General features: G+C 45.6%; 1 protein-coding gene across 2 annotated transcripts; it reads right to left on the bottom strand.

Moving 5' to 3' along the window:
• Positions 1-336: 336 nt before the first annotated feature.
• ID4 (inhibitor of DNA binding 4) lies at positions 337-3,599 on the bottom strand. 2 transcript variants are annotated; one of them, XM_040066155.1, is made up of 3 exons: positions 2,914-3,599; positions 2,241-2,299; positions 337-1,802 (listed from the first exon to the last, which is right to left on the bottom strand). In XM_040066155.1, the coding sequence occupies exons 1-2, from the start codon at positions 3,317-3,319 to the stop codon at positions 2,286-2,288; spliced, it is 420 nt and encodes a 139-aa protein (XP_039922089.1). In that variant the 5' UTR covers positions 3,320-3,599; the 3' UTR covers positions 337-1,802; positions 2,241-2,285. The 2 variants fall into 2 exon arrangements, with proteins under 2 accessions (XP_039922089.1, XP_039922078.1); XM_040066144.1 differs by having other exon boundaries at positions 2,921-3,599.
• Positions 3,600-18,751: the final 15,152 nt, after the last annotated feature.

Raw genomic sequence — 18,751 nt, 5'->3', positions numbered from 1 at the left:
GGTTATAGTACTTTTGACACTTGTATAATCTGAAACAAATCCTCTTTTTTAGTCAAACAGACCATGTTACACACACAGTTGGCTAGCTATTTACAAAGCATCCAATTAAATCCTACTTAATTCTCCCACTCTGAAAATCCCATTTCACTAGTGCACAGGGTACTGATCACACAAGATGAGGATCTTTCACTGAGCCTGGACACAAGTTAACAGCCAGCAGGACTTGATCGTACAAGAGCCTGCCGTAAAAATAATTCACCCTTCAAATGCTATATATAAACAGCAAAGAGAATGTGCAAATTCAGAGGATTGAAGAAATAAGCTGAAGAATCACAATTAAAGACAAGTAAATCTAGTTTAATGTTCACATGTAGTAGTTACACATCACAGAGATTAAACAGGATTTTAACTGTAACATAGCTGCAGTGAAATGTACGTAATTTTGTACTAGAAAAATAATCTTGACGCAGTTATCCGATTTTTGGTCTACTTAAGTTCATTTCAAGATGAATTTACATCATTGATCATAATGATTTTGCCCATGTGCCTTTCTGCAGTTCACTATTAATACTCTTTGGACGAAGGAAACAGCAACTGTTTTTGTTAATGGTTGGCCCTTTGGCTGCAAGCAGAGAACGGTTTTCAGTTTTTAAGCAATTAATAAGCTATAGGAACACAAATTAGTGATAAAACCTTTTGGTGCTAAACTCAATTCCTGAACAAATTTCTTGATCTAATTCAAGAGCAGATTAAAAAAAAAAAAAAGATTAGAGAACTAAAGCATTGCCCCCATAACGCAAAAAAACTAGATTGAATTTTTCTCATCTCAGTAAAAAACACTACATCTTACTGCTTTTACAGAATGCACTAAAAACCCCCGTACCTAAATGACAAAAGTGTAGTCTCGAAATGTATAATACACTTATACAAACATTTTTTAAGTCTAGATTGAGGAAAACACGTTGTAAGGACTCCAAACAAGTTTATTTGCAATTAGACACCTCATGCAATCATGCAGGACCACTAGCTAAAGCTGCAACTTTCGAGTCTAAAGGACATTCAGGGACAAAAAGAAGTCCTAAACATTCAAGCTATTTCCATATTAGCAGCTCCGTACTTGAGCTGTGGTTTTCTAGAGAGATATTCCCACAGATTAAAAAAAACATACACACCTTTATAATATTTACAAAAAATATTTAATTAAAAATATTTTATAATTACAGTAGTCTATTAAAGCATATACTTTTCTCACACTTATAGAACATCTCTATATATACACAGTATGAAATGTCACTCATTTGTCTATACAATATGTAACATTCCTGCAGGGAGAAGAAAGTTCCCTGGGCCCCAATAAAATCCATCTATTTTAAACAATAGATGTCAAATATATCTACAAATGCTCTGGTAGATTAGTAAAGCTTCAAGATTCGGCTGCTCGGTCCCTCAAGAGTTACAAGGTTTCTAAAGTCTGGTTTAGGCTCGGTCCTCTATCCCGGGGCAGAGTCGCAACTTTTCCCGCTGCCACCGTGGGACACGCCGCCGCTCACAGCTGGCCGGGAACGACGAGAAGAGACGGAACCAGGGCGGGAAGGGGGGAAAAGGACACGCGGAGCTGGGGAGGGGGGGACCGCTACGGACGTGCAAAATGGTGAAAAGGCTTGGCTCTGCCGGGGTGAAGCATGGGAACTGCTCGGGGGGTTGGATGGCTCCTTCCTCCGGTGCGGCGGGGCAGGGCCGGGCCCCCCCCGCCGCCGCCCGCCCCCCGCGTTGCCTCTGCGCGGCGCGGCGCCGCCGCACACCTGTGGGAGAGGAATGAATAGAGGGGGTGTGTGAACCGCTCCGCTCCAGACCGACTGGCGCCACCAACAAAACACAAGACATGCTTGATCAACAACCCAAAACAAACCAGGTCAAACAACAACCGCAGCTCCCAGGCTGGGCCAGGCGGAGGGAGGGATGCGCAGCTGCACGCCGCAGCCAGAGGCGCTCCGGGGGGAGGGGGAGTGTTTGGGGGAAGGGGGGGAAACCCCAACCACCCGGCAATTAGGGAAAATAAAACAACCACCCCGTAATTAAAAATAAAACCCCAAAGCCGCCTGCAAGATTTTCTCGCCGGGCTCTGGTCCCCCTTCCGGAGGCTTCCCGCAGGATGCGGTGCGGCCCCACCGAGCCCGGGCGCGGGGCCGCGGAGGGCTGCGCTCCCCCCGCCCGCGGCCCCGCGCCCGCCCGGCACTCACCTGGAGAGCGGCGGTCAGCGGCAGAGGATGCTGTCCCCCGGCTTGTTAACAGAGCCTGCCTGCGCAGCAACCAAACACGGCAAATTAACAACTGGGGAGAAACGACACCGAGATCCCCCCCACTGCCCGGACCCCCTCCTCCTCCACACACCCAGGCACGACCATAGCCCCGTCGGGAGCGCTCAGGGAAGCCCCCAGAGGGACAGAGCCAATGGGGTCACCGCAGCGCTGCGGCAAGCCCGGGGGTGCCGGGGCACGTCGCTCCCCGCGCCGACGGGCTGCCACCGGGGGTCCCGTACGTGGGAGTCTCTCCCCGATTCCCGCCCCTCCAAAGCACGCTCCGTTCCCTGTGCACAACCCCCACAGCCTCTCGCATTCGCTACACGGCGCGGAGGCTGGCAAGCGCAGGAACAGCGCGCCTGTTCCCGTGTGTGCAAACACGCCGGCTACAGGTACTCCCTCGAGAGGCTGTAATTACACGGTACACACCGTGCGGCTGCCTGCCCGCACCGAGGGCATGCGGGCACCGTCCGCGTCCGCCCCGTCCCCTTCGGGAGCTACGGCTTCTCGGCAGAGCCACGGGGTCGAGTGACGGCACGTCACCGGGGCGCTCCCACGGCGGCCGGCGCTGACCATCGCGCCGCTCCGCACCCCGCGCTCGTGTGTCACGCACCTCTTACCGGGTCAGTGTTAAGGGCAGTCAGAGGGGTCCTGGGGGTGCCCGCGGGACAGCTGCCTGGGTGCAGAGCGGGCGGCGGCGGCTGCTGCCGGAGCAGCGCTGGGTGCGTCTCCAGAGCCAGCTGCAGGTCGAGGATATAGTCGATGACGTGCTGCAGGATCTCCACTTTGCTGACCCTCTTGTTGGGCGGGATGGTGGGCACCAGCTTCCTCAGCCGGCTGTAACAGTCATTCATATCGCACTGCAGGCACAGCGCCGCCGGCTCCTCGCCCGACGGCGGGCCCCCCTTGCAGCCGCTGTGCTCGGCCAGGCACCGCAGGGCCGGGTGCCCTCCGCCGCCGCCCGCCACGCCGGGCTGCGCCTTGCGACTGGGGTGCCGGACGGGGCTCACGGCTTTCATGGTGTCGCAAGGAGGGAGGGAAACCTCCCTCTCTCCACCACCGCCGCCTGCTGCTGCCGCTGCGACCTCGGGAAGCCGCGCACGCACCGCCCGCAACGGGAGCGGAGCGCGGCCGCAGCGCCTCGCTGGCGTTAACGGCGGCCGCCGCGGGGATGCAACGAGAGGCGCTCGCAGAGCCGCGCCACCACAGCGGCACCGCAAACGCCCCCCGTTCGGGGAAAAAAAAGGAATTCTTTCGTAAAATGAAAAGCGCGTGCTCCACGGCCGACCGCTAACAAGCACAACCCCGTCTACCGCCGCCGCTGGCCGCGCCGCCCTCTATATAGCGCGGGGCGAGGGCGGGGCGGGCGGCGCCGGGGGGGGCGGGGGCGCCACCGCGGCGGGGCCAGGCGAGCGCTGCGCGGGAGCGGGGGGGGCGCCGCGGGGCCGCGCCGCAGCCAATCAGGGCGCGCCGCCCCCCCCCCGCGGCGCGGCGGCGGCCAATGGCGGCGCGGCCGGGGGGGCGGGCGGCTCGCGCTGACCCCCCCGGGGAGGAGGGGGCGGCGGCGGCGGAGCAGGAGGAGCAGGAGGAGGAGGAGGAGGAGGAGGAGGAGGAGGAGGAGGAGGCGGCGGTCCCGGGGAGGAAGGGCCGCGGGAATGCGGGCGGGACCCGCCGCCCAGCGGCTCCCGGCGCCGTTCCCGCGGGTCGGAGCGCAGCCCCGCGCGACCGGCGCCGCTCCCCACCGCCCGACCCGGACCAAGGCGGCTGCACCCGCCCTACCATCCCCCCACCCCATTCTCTTTCCCGGGAGGGTTGGCATCTCCTCGGGTCGTGAAGCGCATTTTTATCCTCTCGGTGTACGAGATTCATTCCGGCTTTACACATTTTTTGAGGGACTTGGGGACGCTGGTTTACAGGCAGGGAAAATCCCAAGCAAAACTTGAGGAGTGTGGGGGAGAAGGAAGGAGGAGGGTTTAGGGACTTCAAGCAAAGCAATGCCAGGGAACATTAAATTAGAGCACATAACTATTAAAAATGCATGGAGATGGAGTATTTAAAATTCCTTCATGACATATAATATTAATCCGTTTTATGTAAAATTCATACCTGTAACTTAATTTGGTCCATTAATGCACCAGATCACGTATTAGTAGATGTACTATGTTTTAAATATGATGCTGAAAATGTCCAGAGTTCTGTACTTTGAGACAGAGCATTAAAATTAACAGACATATACTCCTGAGTCCTGCTTAAGTCATCTTGTGGCAGAATGTAACCTTTTAATTTAATAATGCAGTGTTGAAACTTCATGTTAATTCCTGCAAAGGATTAAGAGCCACTGCGTATTTGAATGGGACGCCAGTGTAAGAAACTTGGCGCCCAATCCTACAGATACTCCAGCCCTGTAAGCTATCCGTGAGTGAAGTAGGGCGGATTGCTTGGGCAAAGGGCTGAAGGAAGGAGTAAAGGCCGCAGGATCTGCCCATAAGCTTGTAAATCAAACCCAGAAGAAGGGAAGAAATCCATAATGGTGATTAATGACTGCATGTCCCCTCCAAGCTTACTCACAACGGGTGATATATAAAGGATACAGTGGGAAGCTGTCAAACCTAGAACTTGAATGAGGGGTGAGGCTGGATCATCTGAAGCGTATAATGAAGCACACTTGCATTCTCTCTCACCTCTTAAAGACACAGGTTTTGTGGCTCTCCTTAGCAATACCCACTCTTGTTTTGCTTATTTTGTCCCACAATGCCGCTGCCATCCATGTTAGTTAGGCTCCTCTCAGCTCAAAATCCAAGCATGCGGTGTAAATCTTTTAGGTGTAAATCTAGACTAAGGTCTAGATTTCTATGCTACATCATTAAGATGTGATGGGAAGGTGTTTTTCCATTCGCTATGGTCTGGATGATCCTGATTCTGTTGTAGTCATTGGTTTTATTCAGTGAAACTCCTTGCAGTTTGCTTGCAGGCTCAGGCCTTAAAGCGTATATTGTTGTTACTTTGTCCGTTTTCTGGAATCCTGGCAATATGGACAAATTCCATGTGCTGTCTAGAAAAAAAGAAATAACATTGTAAATTATGGTGGAAATGCAGGCTCAAATCTTGCTGGTGCCATTTAATTAAAATCTGCATGAAACTAGATACCCTGTAATATTGGGCTGTTCTGTTTGTATTGAATCCCCTCTGGGAGCTCCTCTGATCTCACTGGAAATCTCTGGGAAGCCCCAATATGTAACTGGTTCCTCTCTAGTCCTCCCAAGCTAATTTGGACAGACTATTTCTGTACACGCATAATGCACAACAAATGCACACAAACACACACACACATATACACATACACATACACACACACACACACACACACACACACACCCCCCCACACCCCCTGGAGCAGCAAATCCACTGAGACCACAGTGGTTCTTGAAGATGACTCAGTATTTCCATAAACTTATGAAGAACCATGAAATGCCTCACACCTCTTTTTCCATCAGGCTACTTCCACCGCTGAGGGTACAAAGGAAAATCCAAGGGTCTTCAAGTGTTGAAGTGGAGAGAGGATTATGTGCATTCGAGTAGCTAATATATCACAGTGGAGATTTGTGGGAGAGGGAAAAACGGCCCTCCCCTTCGACTACCATATAAATATTCAGGGTTTTCCTCTAGTAACTCCCTTTGATACTCATGAAGCTGATACATGCTAGTCCGACATGCTCGGCTGAACAATACGCACCAATTCCCTGACAACAACGGGTCTGCTTTTGCTCTCCTTGAAGTCAATGGTGGTTTTGTCATTGACTTAAGTGGGACCAGGTTAGGCTGGCTGCTTTTTTCAAAATTTAGGGTGGATGTGCTTAGTAAGTTGCTTTAGAAATGAGCTGGAAAACACAGAATGTCCTCTGTCTAGGTGGGCATCAGTAAAACTCTTCATCCCTAAAGAGGCTTGTACACAATAAAGAGGGACAGTGGCTATTGTTCATGCTTTTGCCCTATTAATAGCAATATTTTTCATGATGTGAGTATGTAGGGATTAACACTTAAGTTTTCCACCCGATCAAGTTTTGATTTTTAAATAAATTCTGTGCATCTTTAAACATCTGGTCCCTTTCTGGCTGGCTGTAGGAGTTTTCTGGCTGGCTGTAGGAGTTTATCTGTCTTGGATGGGTTTTTTCTGTGCTCTCTTCCCACATCCACAGTCAAGATTAATTTCCATTGTAAGAAACTCTTGCAATATTACCACAAGATCCTTGATAATGCTTGACTGGACCACTTTGGCCTATTAAAAGAGAACCAATGAGTTCAGACCACATCATAGGTGTTCTCTGCAGATTAGAAAAATCACTTTTGATTCAAATCCAAACTAAAAGGAGTTGAAAATGAAAATGTAATGACTGGCCTTGTATGCCCTGTGTCATGAGGATAATCCCATTAAATTTAACGAGAATGAGTAGCATATTCTGCATTTGTCAGCATAGGTCTGATTATATGAACATGCCTTTGACTCCAGGTGAAAAAATAAACCTGAGGCATTGATGCTGTCTCTTGAGTCATGGCACCAGGGAAGCGGGACAATCCTTCCAAGCACAGAATGTGTGACACTTCCTCTGACAGCACTCTGGATCCACAGATGTTTGTGCATGATATGATGCCATTGAACCAGTCGTTCCACATTAGTTAAAATAGTCTCTGGACAGATAAAATTTGAAGGGAACACATTCAGGTGTGCAGAAGGAAGCAAGCAGTCAATGTGGTTACTTACACAAGGTTACTTGCTATACCTACCTTAAGAGGGCATGAAATGCACACAAATGCTCAATGCATTTTTATTCTTAAGTAGGTTATGAAACAGTGGTTGAGTCAAGTGTCCTTGTTTTTGAGCTTGGGGCACAGGGTGTCATAGCAGTGCAATAAAACCCCAAGATTTCCTTTGCTGGAGGTTGATAACTGGTGTGACAAGTTTCATCCTGGTGGGCATAAAAGAGACATGATACTGAGACCCTCTGCTCCCCATTGCTGTTGACTTCAGCAAGCAGCCAGAAACTCAGAATCTTGGAGGAGCTGCTCAACACCTAGAAGGGCTGATCATTAAAAAAGCATTATAAATCTCTGAATGGTTTATGGTTTATGAGGGAAGTAGCAATTGATTCCTCAGTGGTGCCATTACTCTCCACTATTGCTATCATTCAAAAGGCAATAATGTTGGTTATTTACCTTCAATTAAAATATCTAGTTAGTTGTGATGTCATTTAAAATAGCAGTATAATGTGTTTAGTGCTCCCTTATCAAACACCATAGATAAACCTCTCTTGGCAACAGGGGATAGTGATATGAAATGAAACACTGAGCAGAGGAGTGAGATAGAGGAAAGACTATGTAAATCTTTTCCTGGATTACTATTCCTACATGCCTGTGTGTCCCTTTGGACAACAGACTGGAGGTGAAACTGGAGCTCCTTTGCAGCGACGCCCCATGGATCCTCCAAATGGGTCAGGGAAGATCCACTGGGCATTGAGGGAGTACAGAGAAGTCACCTCATTCTGCAGAGTGTACCAATGGACTGAAATCCATCGGTCTTCTGGTACCACTCCTCACCAGGGATAATTCATCACCAAAGCTCTTGATCACCAAAATGTGACTTAACACAACCTTTCCCCCAAATAACACGAGTCATCTTCACTACTGTTGTCCCTACATTCCTCAAACCCAGAATCTAAATACAACTCATACACTTTACTAAATGCATTTTCCCCCTCATTTTCTGTTTGTGTTCATTACAGAAATTTTATCTCAATATGAAAACCTAAAAGATTCTCAAGACTTTCAATTTCTCAGTGCCCCTTTGCATGAAGATTAATATATATTAAAAAAAAAAAAAGGTTGTTGATTACTTTCAATAGCTATTTACAGACAAAAGAGAATTTTTTTTTTTTTTCATGTTCACGAAATTGTCCAGATTAGAGCACTTTTCTTATGACTGGAGCATACTCCTGCCCACTACTTTATTCTTCCCTTCAGGTTTATATGCTACAAGAAAAACACATAACAACAGACATTAAGGAGAGATGAGAAACAGATTTTAAAAAGTGCTTCTCCATGGCTTGATAGCCGCATACACTCTTTTATACAAATGTGGAAATAAATGTATAAAGAAATATTTTACCTCAGTTAGTGGAGAGAACCAAAAAAAAAAAAAAAAAAAAAAAAAAAAAAAAAAAAAAAAAATACTGTGATGAGGTCCATGTTTACGAGAGTTTCTTGCTGTGCTGTCTTGAGCATGGCTGTGTTATGGGATTAATATTATATGTTCAAACCCACCTCGCCTCTTTGAGAGTCTGCAGCAGCAGAAAACATTGGTGTGTCACTGACAGGTGCCCTGGTATTTGCTGGTGGTTGAATGTCAGCTGAAGGCTAATGTCATTTAAGAAGGTTGCTTTGTTCAGGTGACCAGAAACATTGGGTTTGTTAGGTAATGTCAGATTTCTGCATTAGTCAAGCTTGTGGCAAGAAAGGTAACTCATGTTGACAACCTTCTGCGGTGTGGTCCAAATATAAGCAATAGAGATGCTCATTCTGGAGAAGGGGAAAATAATTCAGGAGTATTTGGAGAAGCTTCCTGAGGAACACTCCATTAAACTGAGTTACATAGTAACTGATTGAATTTACAGTCTTAACTTTAATTTTATTTTGTGTAGATTTAGATCAGATTTATGTGTAATGTCATGCCCTTTGTTTGTAGACAGAAATCCTTAGCCAATCTGCCTGAAAACTGATGGAATGATACCACCTCGTACTATTTTTGTATTTGTCATGAGTTTACATTAAGAGGTTTATAATCACACAAATAATGCAGCCTACAGGGACAATGAGCAAATCAACCTAAATTAAATAAGTATCTAGATATGTACATGCTCATCTGCATAAGTCATCATTGCAGCAATGACATTGGTATTTATTTTCAGGCGACCTGAAGAGCTTCATCAACAAAAGCAGTCTAAGTTCATGCCGCAAAAAACCCTCAATAGCAATATTTTGCACTAATACAACAATTTAGGTTTTGAAAGCTAATATTAACATGTTCGTTATTTGTTCTCCACGAGTGTTTTAAGGAATTCTTCAAAATCTTCAGAGGTGTTTATTTTTTTTAATCTTTAAAAAAATCTTTTAAATTAGAAGAAGAAATCACCTCTTTTTCCTTGACTGTGAAGACAACCTTTCCCAGAGTGCAAGGACATCCAAGGAGAGACCTTTGCTTCCTCTGTGTTGATGTAAATGCATTGTGTTCTGTGACTGTAGTCAGTCAGTTCTCAAAGTACTTTTATGGGCCAATGTCACCTTCAGACATAACCTGCTTGCCAAATCCTAATTTCCAGTTCTGCATTTTGCTTCATGCTAGTGACAGCCTGACAAATATGTATGCACCATAGAAAACAGTGTTTCCTGGATTTGGCTCAAGTCAAATTGGTGCCACCACTGGGAACAGAAGTTATAAAGAACTAGAAATTCAAGTCTGGTGGTTGTGTTTGTGGAGACAAAGCTTTTCAATGCATCTTCAAATCCCCTGACTGCAGCTATTTATGAGTCACACCATATACTTCTCATACCTGCTGAAATCTTTGTAATTTTATTATCTATTTATTTACCCGCTATAGAGTTCCTGTTGCCATAACACGTGAGGATCTACCAAGGCCTTAGTAACAGAAGCAAAAGGCTCTTCTTCATTCTTTTGTGCCATCTTGCAGAAGAAAAGTTAGAATAGCGAGAAATTACTTAGAGGATGATAGCACCAGTTTAATTTGCTTATGTACTTGAGTGTGTTTGAAAAAACAGTCTGCTCAAAAGGTGAGTTTTGTATTAATTTGTACCAGGTTGCTTCCCGTGGTCGTTCTTTATACCCTGTGTGGCTTCTGAGAAAGTTGTCGCTTAAGAAAACAAGGGATCTCAGCTTTTGTTGACAGAAACTGCTCTTGCAAGATTTAGTATTTAGAGAGCATGAAAAAAACATCGACCGATAATGTTCTCCTTTAGAGGCAGACAGGGTCACATCATGAGTTTAATTTCAGCAATAGTATATGCTAAAGTGACCTAATATATTTATTAGGGCAACAGGATTGTCTAACAAAAACCACTGTGTAGCACCATGAATTTAAATCAAGATATAAATTGCAGACTGCAAATGGCTGAAGATGCAGAAAAAAGAAAGATGGGTGTAGTTAGAATATTGGACAGTGATCCATGAAGTGCAATTCTTCACAGTTAAATATATTCTATGACTTACTAATGTTCCCTTAGAAGAAATGGGAATGAATGCTATTTTCCATTTTGGAGTAATTGTATAGTAATTCTTCATGGTTTTGCTTCTTGTACAGGGGACAAACTAAGCAAAATTATTTTAATGACATATTCAAAATTGCTGTTAAAAATGCTTCAACATGCAAATTTCTTATAGTTTCACTTTGTTTTCTTTAAGCTAAATGATGTGCATATATAAGAATATTTTGGGTAATCACACAGCTTATGCTAAGTAACTATTTCAAGTTGTCCTCGATACCAGTATGTTTCCACATATTTATCTTGAAGTGTTAATGACATTTATTTTGGTAGTTTTTGCTCCACTAACGTGCTCTTTCAACACTTTAAAGAACTGATAAAATTGTATTCAAGCAAATCTCTTAATTTACCTCAATGGAGAAATTGACTTGAAAAGCAGCACAAATCCTTGCTTATACAGAAAGTTTTTCTTGAAGTTAATGAGCTTATTTGCCTGAGGAAGGGTATGGATATAGGGACTGCTCAAGTGAGCAGAAGTTTCACAACTGGATGCAAAGTCATTAGCTTACTTCAGACCAGCCTCTTGAAATAGTTGCTCAACACAGAGCGCCTGAGAACCGGCTCTCAAAATAATATTTTGTAAAATGTGAAAATGCATATGCAAAAGAGTAAGAAAAGAGGAAATTTTAAGCACAAATGTTTAATTAAGAGATATTGTGGTTAGTGGTGATTATTACTCAAAGTAAAATTTTATGTCCCCACAGTGCTGTACCCCATGTCCATTGCAGTCTTTTCCCACTGAGAGTAAGACACTCCTTGTAGACAAAAAGAGTTTTCTTTTGCCCCCAGGAACTTCTTAACATACACAACACATCAATCTTCCTTGCAGTATGGTATGAATTATTATTAGAAATACATTAATAGGATAACATGTATTTGTAGTAGTATGAGGAATGTTTTATTTACAACCTTGCATCTCAGCTTCTTTTTTTTTTTTCATCCCCTCTATCTTCTTTCTCCTGAACTGTCTTACACTTGCAGCATCAGGATTCTCTGTGGTGTTTAATGTTTTAGTAAGGTGGCAGTCTCTCCTTTCACTCTTTAGGGTACTGTTTCATCCTCTTGTGCTGAGAGATGCCTGCTTTTACCTCTGCAGCTCACAAAAGGTACTCCACCAACTGTGTGAGGAACCAAATGGGGATGTGTTTATATGTGTGTGTGCATCCCCCTCCTTCCTCCATTGCTTCAGATAGGAGCTGAGGTAGTTACCGCCCATAAAAAAACCACACCAGATGAAACTTAACTGGCATTGCGTAGAGGACACACAATGGGCAGGGACTGGATAAAACATTTATTTTCAGTTGTTATTGATGACCTCTCAGAAGTTGCTCGTGGCTCTACTTTGGCTGTCACTTGTGAGGTAAAGGGTCATCAATAACTTATGGAAATAAATGTCTTACTGAGAGTCTGGCTACTGCAAGTCCAGTATATTGTCTTACATACAGACATGCAGACACAGAAAATACAAATCACAGAGAAACCAATTTTGATACTAGCTTCTGTCTTTCTGTCTTTAGAAAAATGTGGCTTTTTGGATTTTGTTTCATTTCTGTTTTTAGGGGAGGGGAGGGGAGGGGAGGGGCGGGGATGGGGGAGGGGGAGGGGAGGGGAGAGGGGGAGGGCGGGGGGAGAGGGGAGGGGAGGGAGGGGCGGGGAGGGGAGGGGAGGGGAGGGGAGGGGAGGGAGGGGAGGGGAGGGGAGGGAGGTGGAGGGAGGGGAGGGGAGGGAGGGGAGGGAAGGGAAGGAAGGGAAGGGAAGGAATGGGAAGGGAAGGGATGAATTCAGGGAAGGGACGTGGAAGGTCTTTCTTGCCGGGGAATTTAACTTGCACTGTCCTCATTTCCTTTCCTTTCCTTTCCTTTCCTTTCCTTCTTTTCTCTTCTTCCTTTTCTTACTTTCTTTCCTTTCTTTCTTCTCTCTCATCTTCTATTTCTTTCTGCTATTTCATAAAGATATGCCCCTAATTTATTTATAAGGGTAAGTCTCCAGAACAAGGTAGCATTACTGAGCTGGCTTACCAGTTTCTCTGTACACATGAGTACATTCATAATTGATAGAATGATCTATAGTGTTTGGGCTAGAATAAACTTAAGGTCAAATCTCTGGGAGAGCAAATCTTGCCATTATTCCTGATGAGAAATAAATACGTGCAGGAACTAAAAACTCTAGAGTTGAAAGGGAATAAAACCCAATGCATAAGGGCATTTTGAACAATTCATTCCAAAGTGAAAGTGCTTTTTCTTAGTTTTTCTTCACTGCCTTGATCTCCCTAAAACTGTTGTTGGGGCAGGTTAATGACTGACCTTTGAGGGAACCACATACCAGTCTTTGTTCCCTAGCAGTCAGGATCTTGCAGAGGCTTGAAACCTTTGAGGGAAAGAATAGGATTAAACTGCTGTATGAAGTCTAGCGCAGGTGATGATCAATGGGAGCAGAGGAGTGAGTTTCTCAGGACGCTCTCTCCCTTCCCCCACCAGCTGGAATTTACTTCCTTTACTGCAAAGTTACCTGATGGAGATGGCTGACTGTCAGAGATTGTCAGTATAATTTCTCTTCAGCAGTCATCAAAAGCATTCAGTGTTAAAATCCCAAAAAGATGTTAAAGGTTGCTGGTCATTTAAGATTTAAACATCATATCAAGCAGCTAAAATCAGAAATATTTAACTTGAACCTCACACTAAAATCATATTTACATAAACTCAGCTTACTTGCCACCCTCCAATTTTCAAGGCGTTCAGCAAACTAAAGACGAGTGTTTGATCCTGCAAAGTGTGTGCACTGAGTAACCTCTGATAAACCGGTGTTTGCACGGGGAGTCCTTTCGTACCTGCCTGTCCCAATGCCCAGCTGTACACCCATGAGTGGAGCCACTCCTAATATGCTACACTGACTGCAAGGTCCCTTTGCATGCTGACTTCTGCAGGGGATTAGCTTTCACCTTGCCTGCAGACCGAACCTGTGCTGCTTGAATCGGTGTAAAAATCCATTGTCACTGCGAGGACTGAGGTGCTGGTGGGACGCATGGCTCCCCTCCCATCCTCCCTGCTCCCCACACTCCCGGTCCCTGTGCGGAGACGCTGCCGCTCCCTGCGCATCGCCTCTCCTGCAGCCACTCTTGCTCCTTCGGGTGGCTGAGCCTTTGCTGCGACAATGTTCAGATAAAGGGTCTGCAAACTGACGGGTGACATTTCAGCAGCGGTTTCTGCTGCCTTTCGAGGCTTCTGTATGGCTGCAAGAGGTTGCTATTATTCCTAAAGGTTTGGAGTCGACCTCCTTTAGTTCCCTTAGAACTTGCGCGCAAACCAGTTTATTTAACGGGAGAATGAAAATAAGCAGAATTTCAATGAAAAAGCATTGCAAGCATCCCACCTGCCTGGCCTCGAACAGCTACTCAGGAAAAAGGCAAGTGAAGCAAAACGCAAAGCTGCAATTTGAGTTGCTCTAAGATTGCACTGGTAGGGGTACCTGATGTCACATCTCCTCCACAGCCTGGAAGAGCTCCCAGGCTCTGAGGCCCACAGGTAGAGGCGCTGTGTGATCATCAGGTAAAATACGGAGGAGCTGTAGTTTCAGACTGATGGTCGAGAGTCCATTTCATTCCCTGAAAAAAAACCCTGCACTCTACAGCAGTTTGATGTCTATAAGCAGAGAAATTTATGTTTAAATCCAACCTGCATCTCCTGCTGAGTTGCAAAAAGAGCTACGCCGGCTTTTGCTGAGGAGTCTTCGTCCTGAAGTCTCCGAGGCTAATGTAAATTGTGGATCTATGTAAACAACTTACATTAAGGAGCAATCATATTTTCCCACTGTGGGCCTAAGACACACCATTAAGAATGTATCCTCTCGTGAAGAACTGCAGTAAGAAAGTAACGAAGAATATCACACGTGAAGTAAACTTCCACTGCGAATTTGAGGGGATATTTTACTGAAACTGGCCAAATTATCAATATAATCGGGTATTCTGCAGTGTGGGAATCCTGCCGCTGAAAGCAGTGGGAAACTTCGAGGCTGAATGTGGTAAGTTTGAGCTTTGGCAGGGATTGTAAACCTTGCTGGAGCGCAGTTGAAAAGCCCCTCATTCCTGCAGGAAAGAACTTTTCTAAAGTGCCTGCAAATGAATTGAGGATGGAAACAGAGACATCTCCATTCAAACAATGGGGAGCTGGCAAGGACCGAGCTCAACACCCGGCCAGCGGGGGCCGAGCGGGAGCGGGCGCTGGAAACACCGCCTTCCCACCGCCGGCCCGGGACAGCGCTCGGGGAAGCGGGGGGAACACCGGCGTGGAAGCAGTGCGGGCTGCGGCGGGGGGGCGAATCCCGGCGCTCCCGCCGCCTCCCGCTCCCACTCCCCGGCTCCCTCCGCCCCTCCCGGCCGCTGCCTTGGCCCGGGCGGCCCAGACTGGCCGGCGCCGGGCCCGTGACATCACCCATTCACACTGCGGCCCAGCTGGCGCCGCCGGGGCGGTCGCCGCGGCAACGCGGACGCCGATCCGCGGGCAATGACTTCCAGCTGCCCGCCCGCGGGAGCGCGCCCGGCGCGCTCCCGCCCCACCGCGCATCCCCGCTCTTCCCATCTCCGCTCTTCCCATCCCCGCTCTTCCTATCCCCTTCTCGTGCAGCCCTTTACCCTGCCCTCCCCCCCGGAGGTATTTTCCTCGTGCCCTAGGAAACGGGGAAATGCTGGGGGACCAGAGCTGACCCCGGGGGTGGGGGTCTTGCGAAGCTTGTGTGGTCTAAAAAAATTTCCACATTCACATATATATAATTAGTGATTTTGCTGAGCTCTACCGTATTTTCCCTAGGTGCTTCTCGTTTCCCTCCACAGCTGAAGAAAATAGATTACTATAACCTCTGCCATGCGGACTTCTGGTCTGACTTCTCGTTCTGACGCTCCTCTCTGCACGCCTTTGTGTGACACTCTTTTTGAGACGGTAGGAGAAGGATTGCATGGAAACGGCATACGGCACTGCCATGTGCTGAGTACTTCTGGAAAACGTTTTCTCTCTAGTTGCCCAAGCGTGAAACATTTTTTACCCCAGTATTGTGGTCCAGCACATGAAAATCTTGATACAGAGTGTTTTGAAAGCCTAAAGGCTGTAGTCTTTCTAAGCTCATCTGAAAAACTTAAAATGCTTGATGTCTCTGCAAAAAACTAGGGCTGATGTCAAACTTTGCAAATATCTTGTTTTATTGACCTAATAGATATGCTTCTATGCTTTGTGTTCATCAAGAAAATTTTGAAGTCTGAGTTGACTAAAACTTGCAGCAGAAGCGCCAGGAGACAAATAAAACAACCCTACAGTGGAACATTAAAACATTACATTTTGTGACTTTTGAAGCCGCTAATGTGATTTTATATATATATGTACTTTTTTTTTTTTTTTTTTTTTTTTTTTTTTTTTAATGTGATTCAGGAACTTCTCATGCTGCAGCTTGATACTGCTGCAGATTTGTCCCGTGTGACAAAGTCCCAAAGGGGCCCTGTGTGAAATGAAGGATTAGAAGTGAGAGAGTTTCCCAGGTTTTCTGGACAGCCCTCTGGCAGGTAGCTCACACTACTTCCTTTGAGAATGAATAGTTACTACCTATTGCCTTGCAGTTTGTTGATTCACAGTTCCTACAGGAAACCATCTGTAAATATTAGCCTGTGTAATTTGTAGTGATATTAAACAAAGTGATGAGAATCTTACTTAAGAAAAAAATTGATAGCTTTCCATATGGTTCCAAAAAGCTTAACACTGATATTAGTTAGCACTGTGTAGGAACAGCACAGTTCTGACTCAATTTATCTGTAAAAATGAAGGCTTAGTGAAACATTAATTTTCCAAAATTATGGAATGTTTTAATGTGATTGTAATTGCCCCTTTGTGCTTTTAATTTATTACCATTGTTATAACGAATTATAACTCATTGTAACCAAATGCTTTAGATGTGAAAAAGCCAGGCTGGTATGCTGGCATCTTATTATAAAGATGGTCTCTGTATAATGCAATCATAGCGTATCTGCTCTGATTTATGTGGAGTAACTCACGCTGATTTGGGGGTTCCTTTTTCATGAGTATTGTGATGCTGTTACATCTCCGGTTCAGTCCTTTACATCTTCACATGTTACCTTTCTATAGTGTGTTTTCCTGGAGAGCTGCACTTAGGTTCAGGACAGCTGGGAGAGCTGGGTGTTACACAAAGGAGGCACAGCAAACTGGCATGAGTGGTGCTGGGGAGGGGAGCCCTGTGGAAACTCTCGTGAGAGCTGTGTTGCAATTGTGTCTGATCAGCAGTTTCTCTGGAGCCAGAGTGACTCTGAACACCTAGCACTATGTATGCACCTGGACACACTCCAGCAGCATTCCTGCCCTATGGAACCAACGTGTTAAACCTTACTGGACCAGATCCATGCCTGTTTGCGTGTGTCTGTGCTGTGTTCCTGTTATCAGGAGTGCTAAGGAGCTCAGTGCAGCAGGTGTCCAGGCAGAGGCCTGATGCTTCATGGTTCTGTGCAGGAGGTCCTGATTCAGCCTGAGTACAGAGCCTGCATTCTCTGCTCCACAGCGCACAGAGATGAGCTCAGCAATGGTCCTGCATCCAGGCTGAATTTGTGCCATGCCCCACCAAAGCCCAGACTGAGTTCAGTCTGGGGTTAATAGCCATAACTCCATCCCAAAGCCTCTCAAATCCATCTGGACTTTGCTACCTAGCTCTCCTGGGAGAACAGCATACGGATAATTGGGCAAGCTCTACGAGATGCATTCATATTCTGTGCTACATGAAAGTACTTGTATGGATGTGAACCTGGCCCTGGTCTGGGCTGCAGCCTTAGCTAATGAATTTGATCAAACCTGAATTGGCTCTGCACAGAGTTCATCCTGATGTCTCTGTTGCTTCAGCCTTCCTGATCTATAGCTCATCACCTGTGGCGTATCTGCAGATGAACTTTATCTGGTGTTGTATGTGTAGATGCATAAGGTAAAATATGACCGGGCACAAAACATCACTAAAAGCATAAAAAAGGAGAATTTGTAGAGAGAGACTCCCTCAGTAGCACAAGGGGATTGTGTTAAAGGCTAGGTCCATACCCTGACAATTTACCGTTATTTTTTCTTACAGAAAAGGGAGCAGATCCATAGGAACATGGGATTTGCCATAGGAAAAACTGAGAGTAGTACTAAGCTTTAACTCTGCTTGTATGTTCCCTTTTTCAGTGCTTGTAACAGTCAGTTATTTGTGTTCTCTTCCATTGCACGCTACAGTTCTAATCTAGCAAAGCGCTTAAATTATATTCTTTAGAGCTTTACTGGATTGGGGCCATTTTCACTACTTCCAGAAAGCAAAGGCTAAAGCATTCTCTGAAATCTTTGGCTAGAGATTGTCTAATATTATTCCTTACCCACAAGGATCTTATCTTCACTCTCCCATAGGAACTGAAATAGCAAATGTCATGTATGCAGCCTTGGCAGACAGTTTTGAACTTGGAGGACTTCTTTTGGTGAAGTAATGTGGGCCAACATGCCTGAGACATGTTCAAAGCTTTTTATCCTTTCTCATCCATTTGAAATACAAGCAGACAATTCCCAGTTTCCAAAACAGGGCTAGATGTATATTGTGATGGTAGCAGTGACTTGATAAGGAAATATGGGAAGCGTAGGCTTCAGCTGACTGAAGTATAGAATGTGCTTTATCCAAGAAGGAAAGAATCCTTCAGTGTAAAAATAAAGGAAATTATATTGAAAATTTTTCATGTGCTAGGAACTGTTTATTGACTTTTTATTTATTCATAAACAGTCTTTGGCGCACTTTCCTTTTCAGTTCTGCAAAATGCTAACCTTGGTGTACCAGCAACAGATACCTAAGGTAGAAATTTCTCTTCATCTTCAGAGTTTTTTTGCATTAGTGGGGCCCCATGGCTCTTGCTTCTGATAACTGGAATGTATTCAAACATACTGTCTTATTCTGAACCATTTTTTCTCTCCATTTTTGCTTAGAAGCCACAGGGTGCTAGGGTGTCAGTAAGTCAAAAGTTATTGGTTTTTGTGGGGTTAGAGTATCACAAACCCTTTATGCCCATTCAAGAAGGTAGAGGGCTAAAGAATGTGTTTTCAGACAGCTTATGCAATGAGCTATAGCAT

Source organism: Hirundo rustica, chromosome 1, assembly GCF_015227805.2.
Source record: "Hirundo rustica isolate bHirRus1 chromosome 1, bHirRus1.pri.v3, whole genome shotgun sequence".
Taxonomy (NCBI): domain Eukaryota; kingdom Metazoa; phylum Chordata; class Aves; order Passeriformes; family Hirundinidae; genus Hirundo; species Hirundo rustica.
The sequence above is the reverse complement of the archived record's forward strand: the minus strand, read 5'-3'. Positions and strand labels throughout refer to the sequence as shown.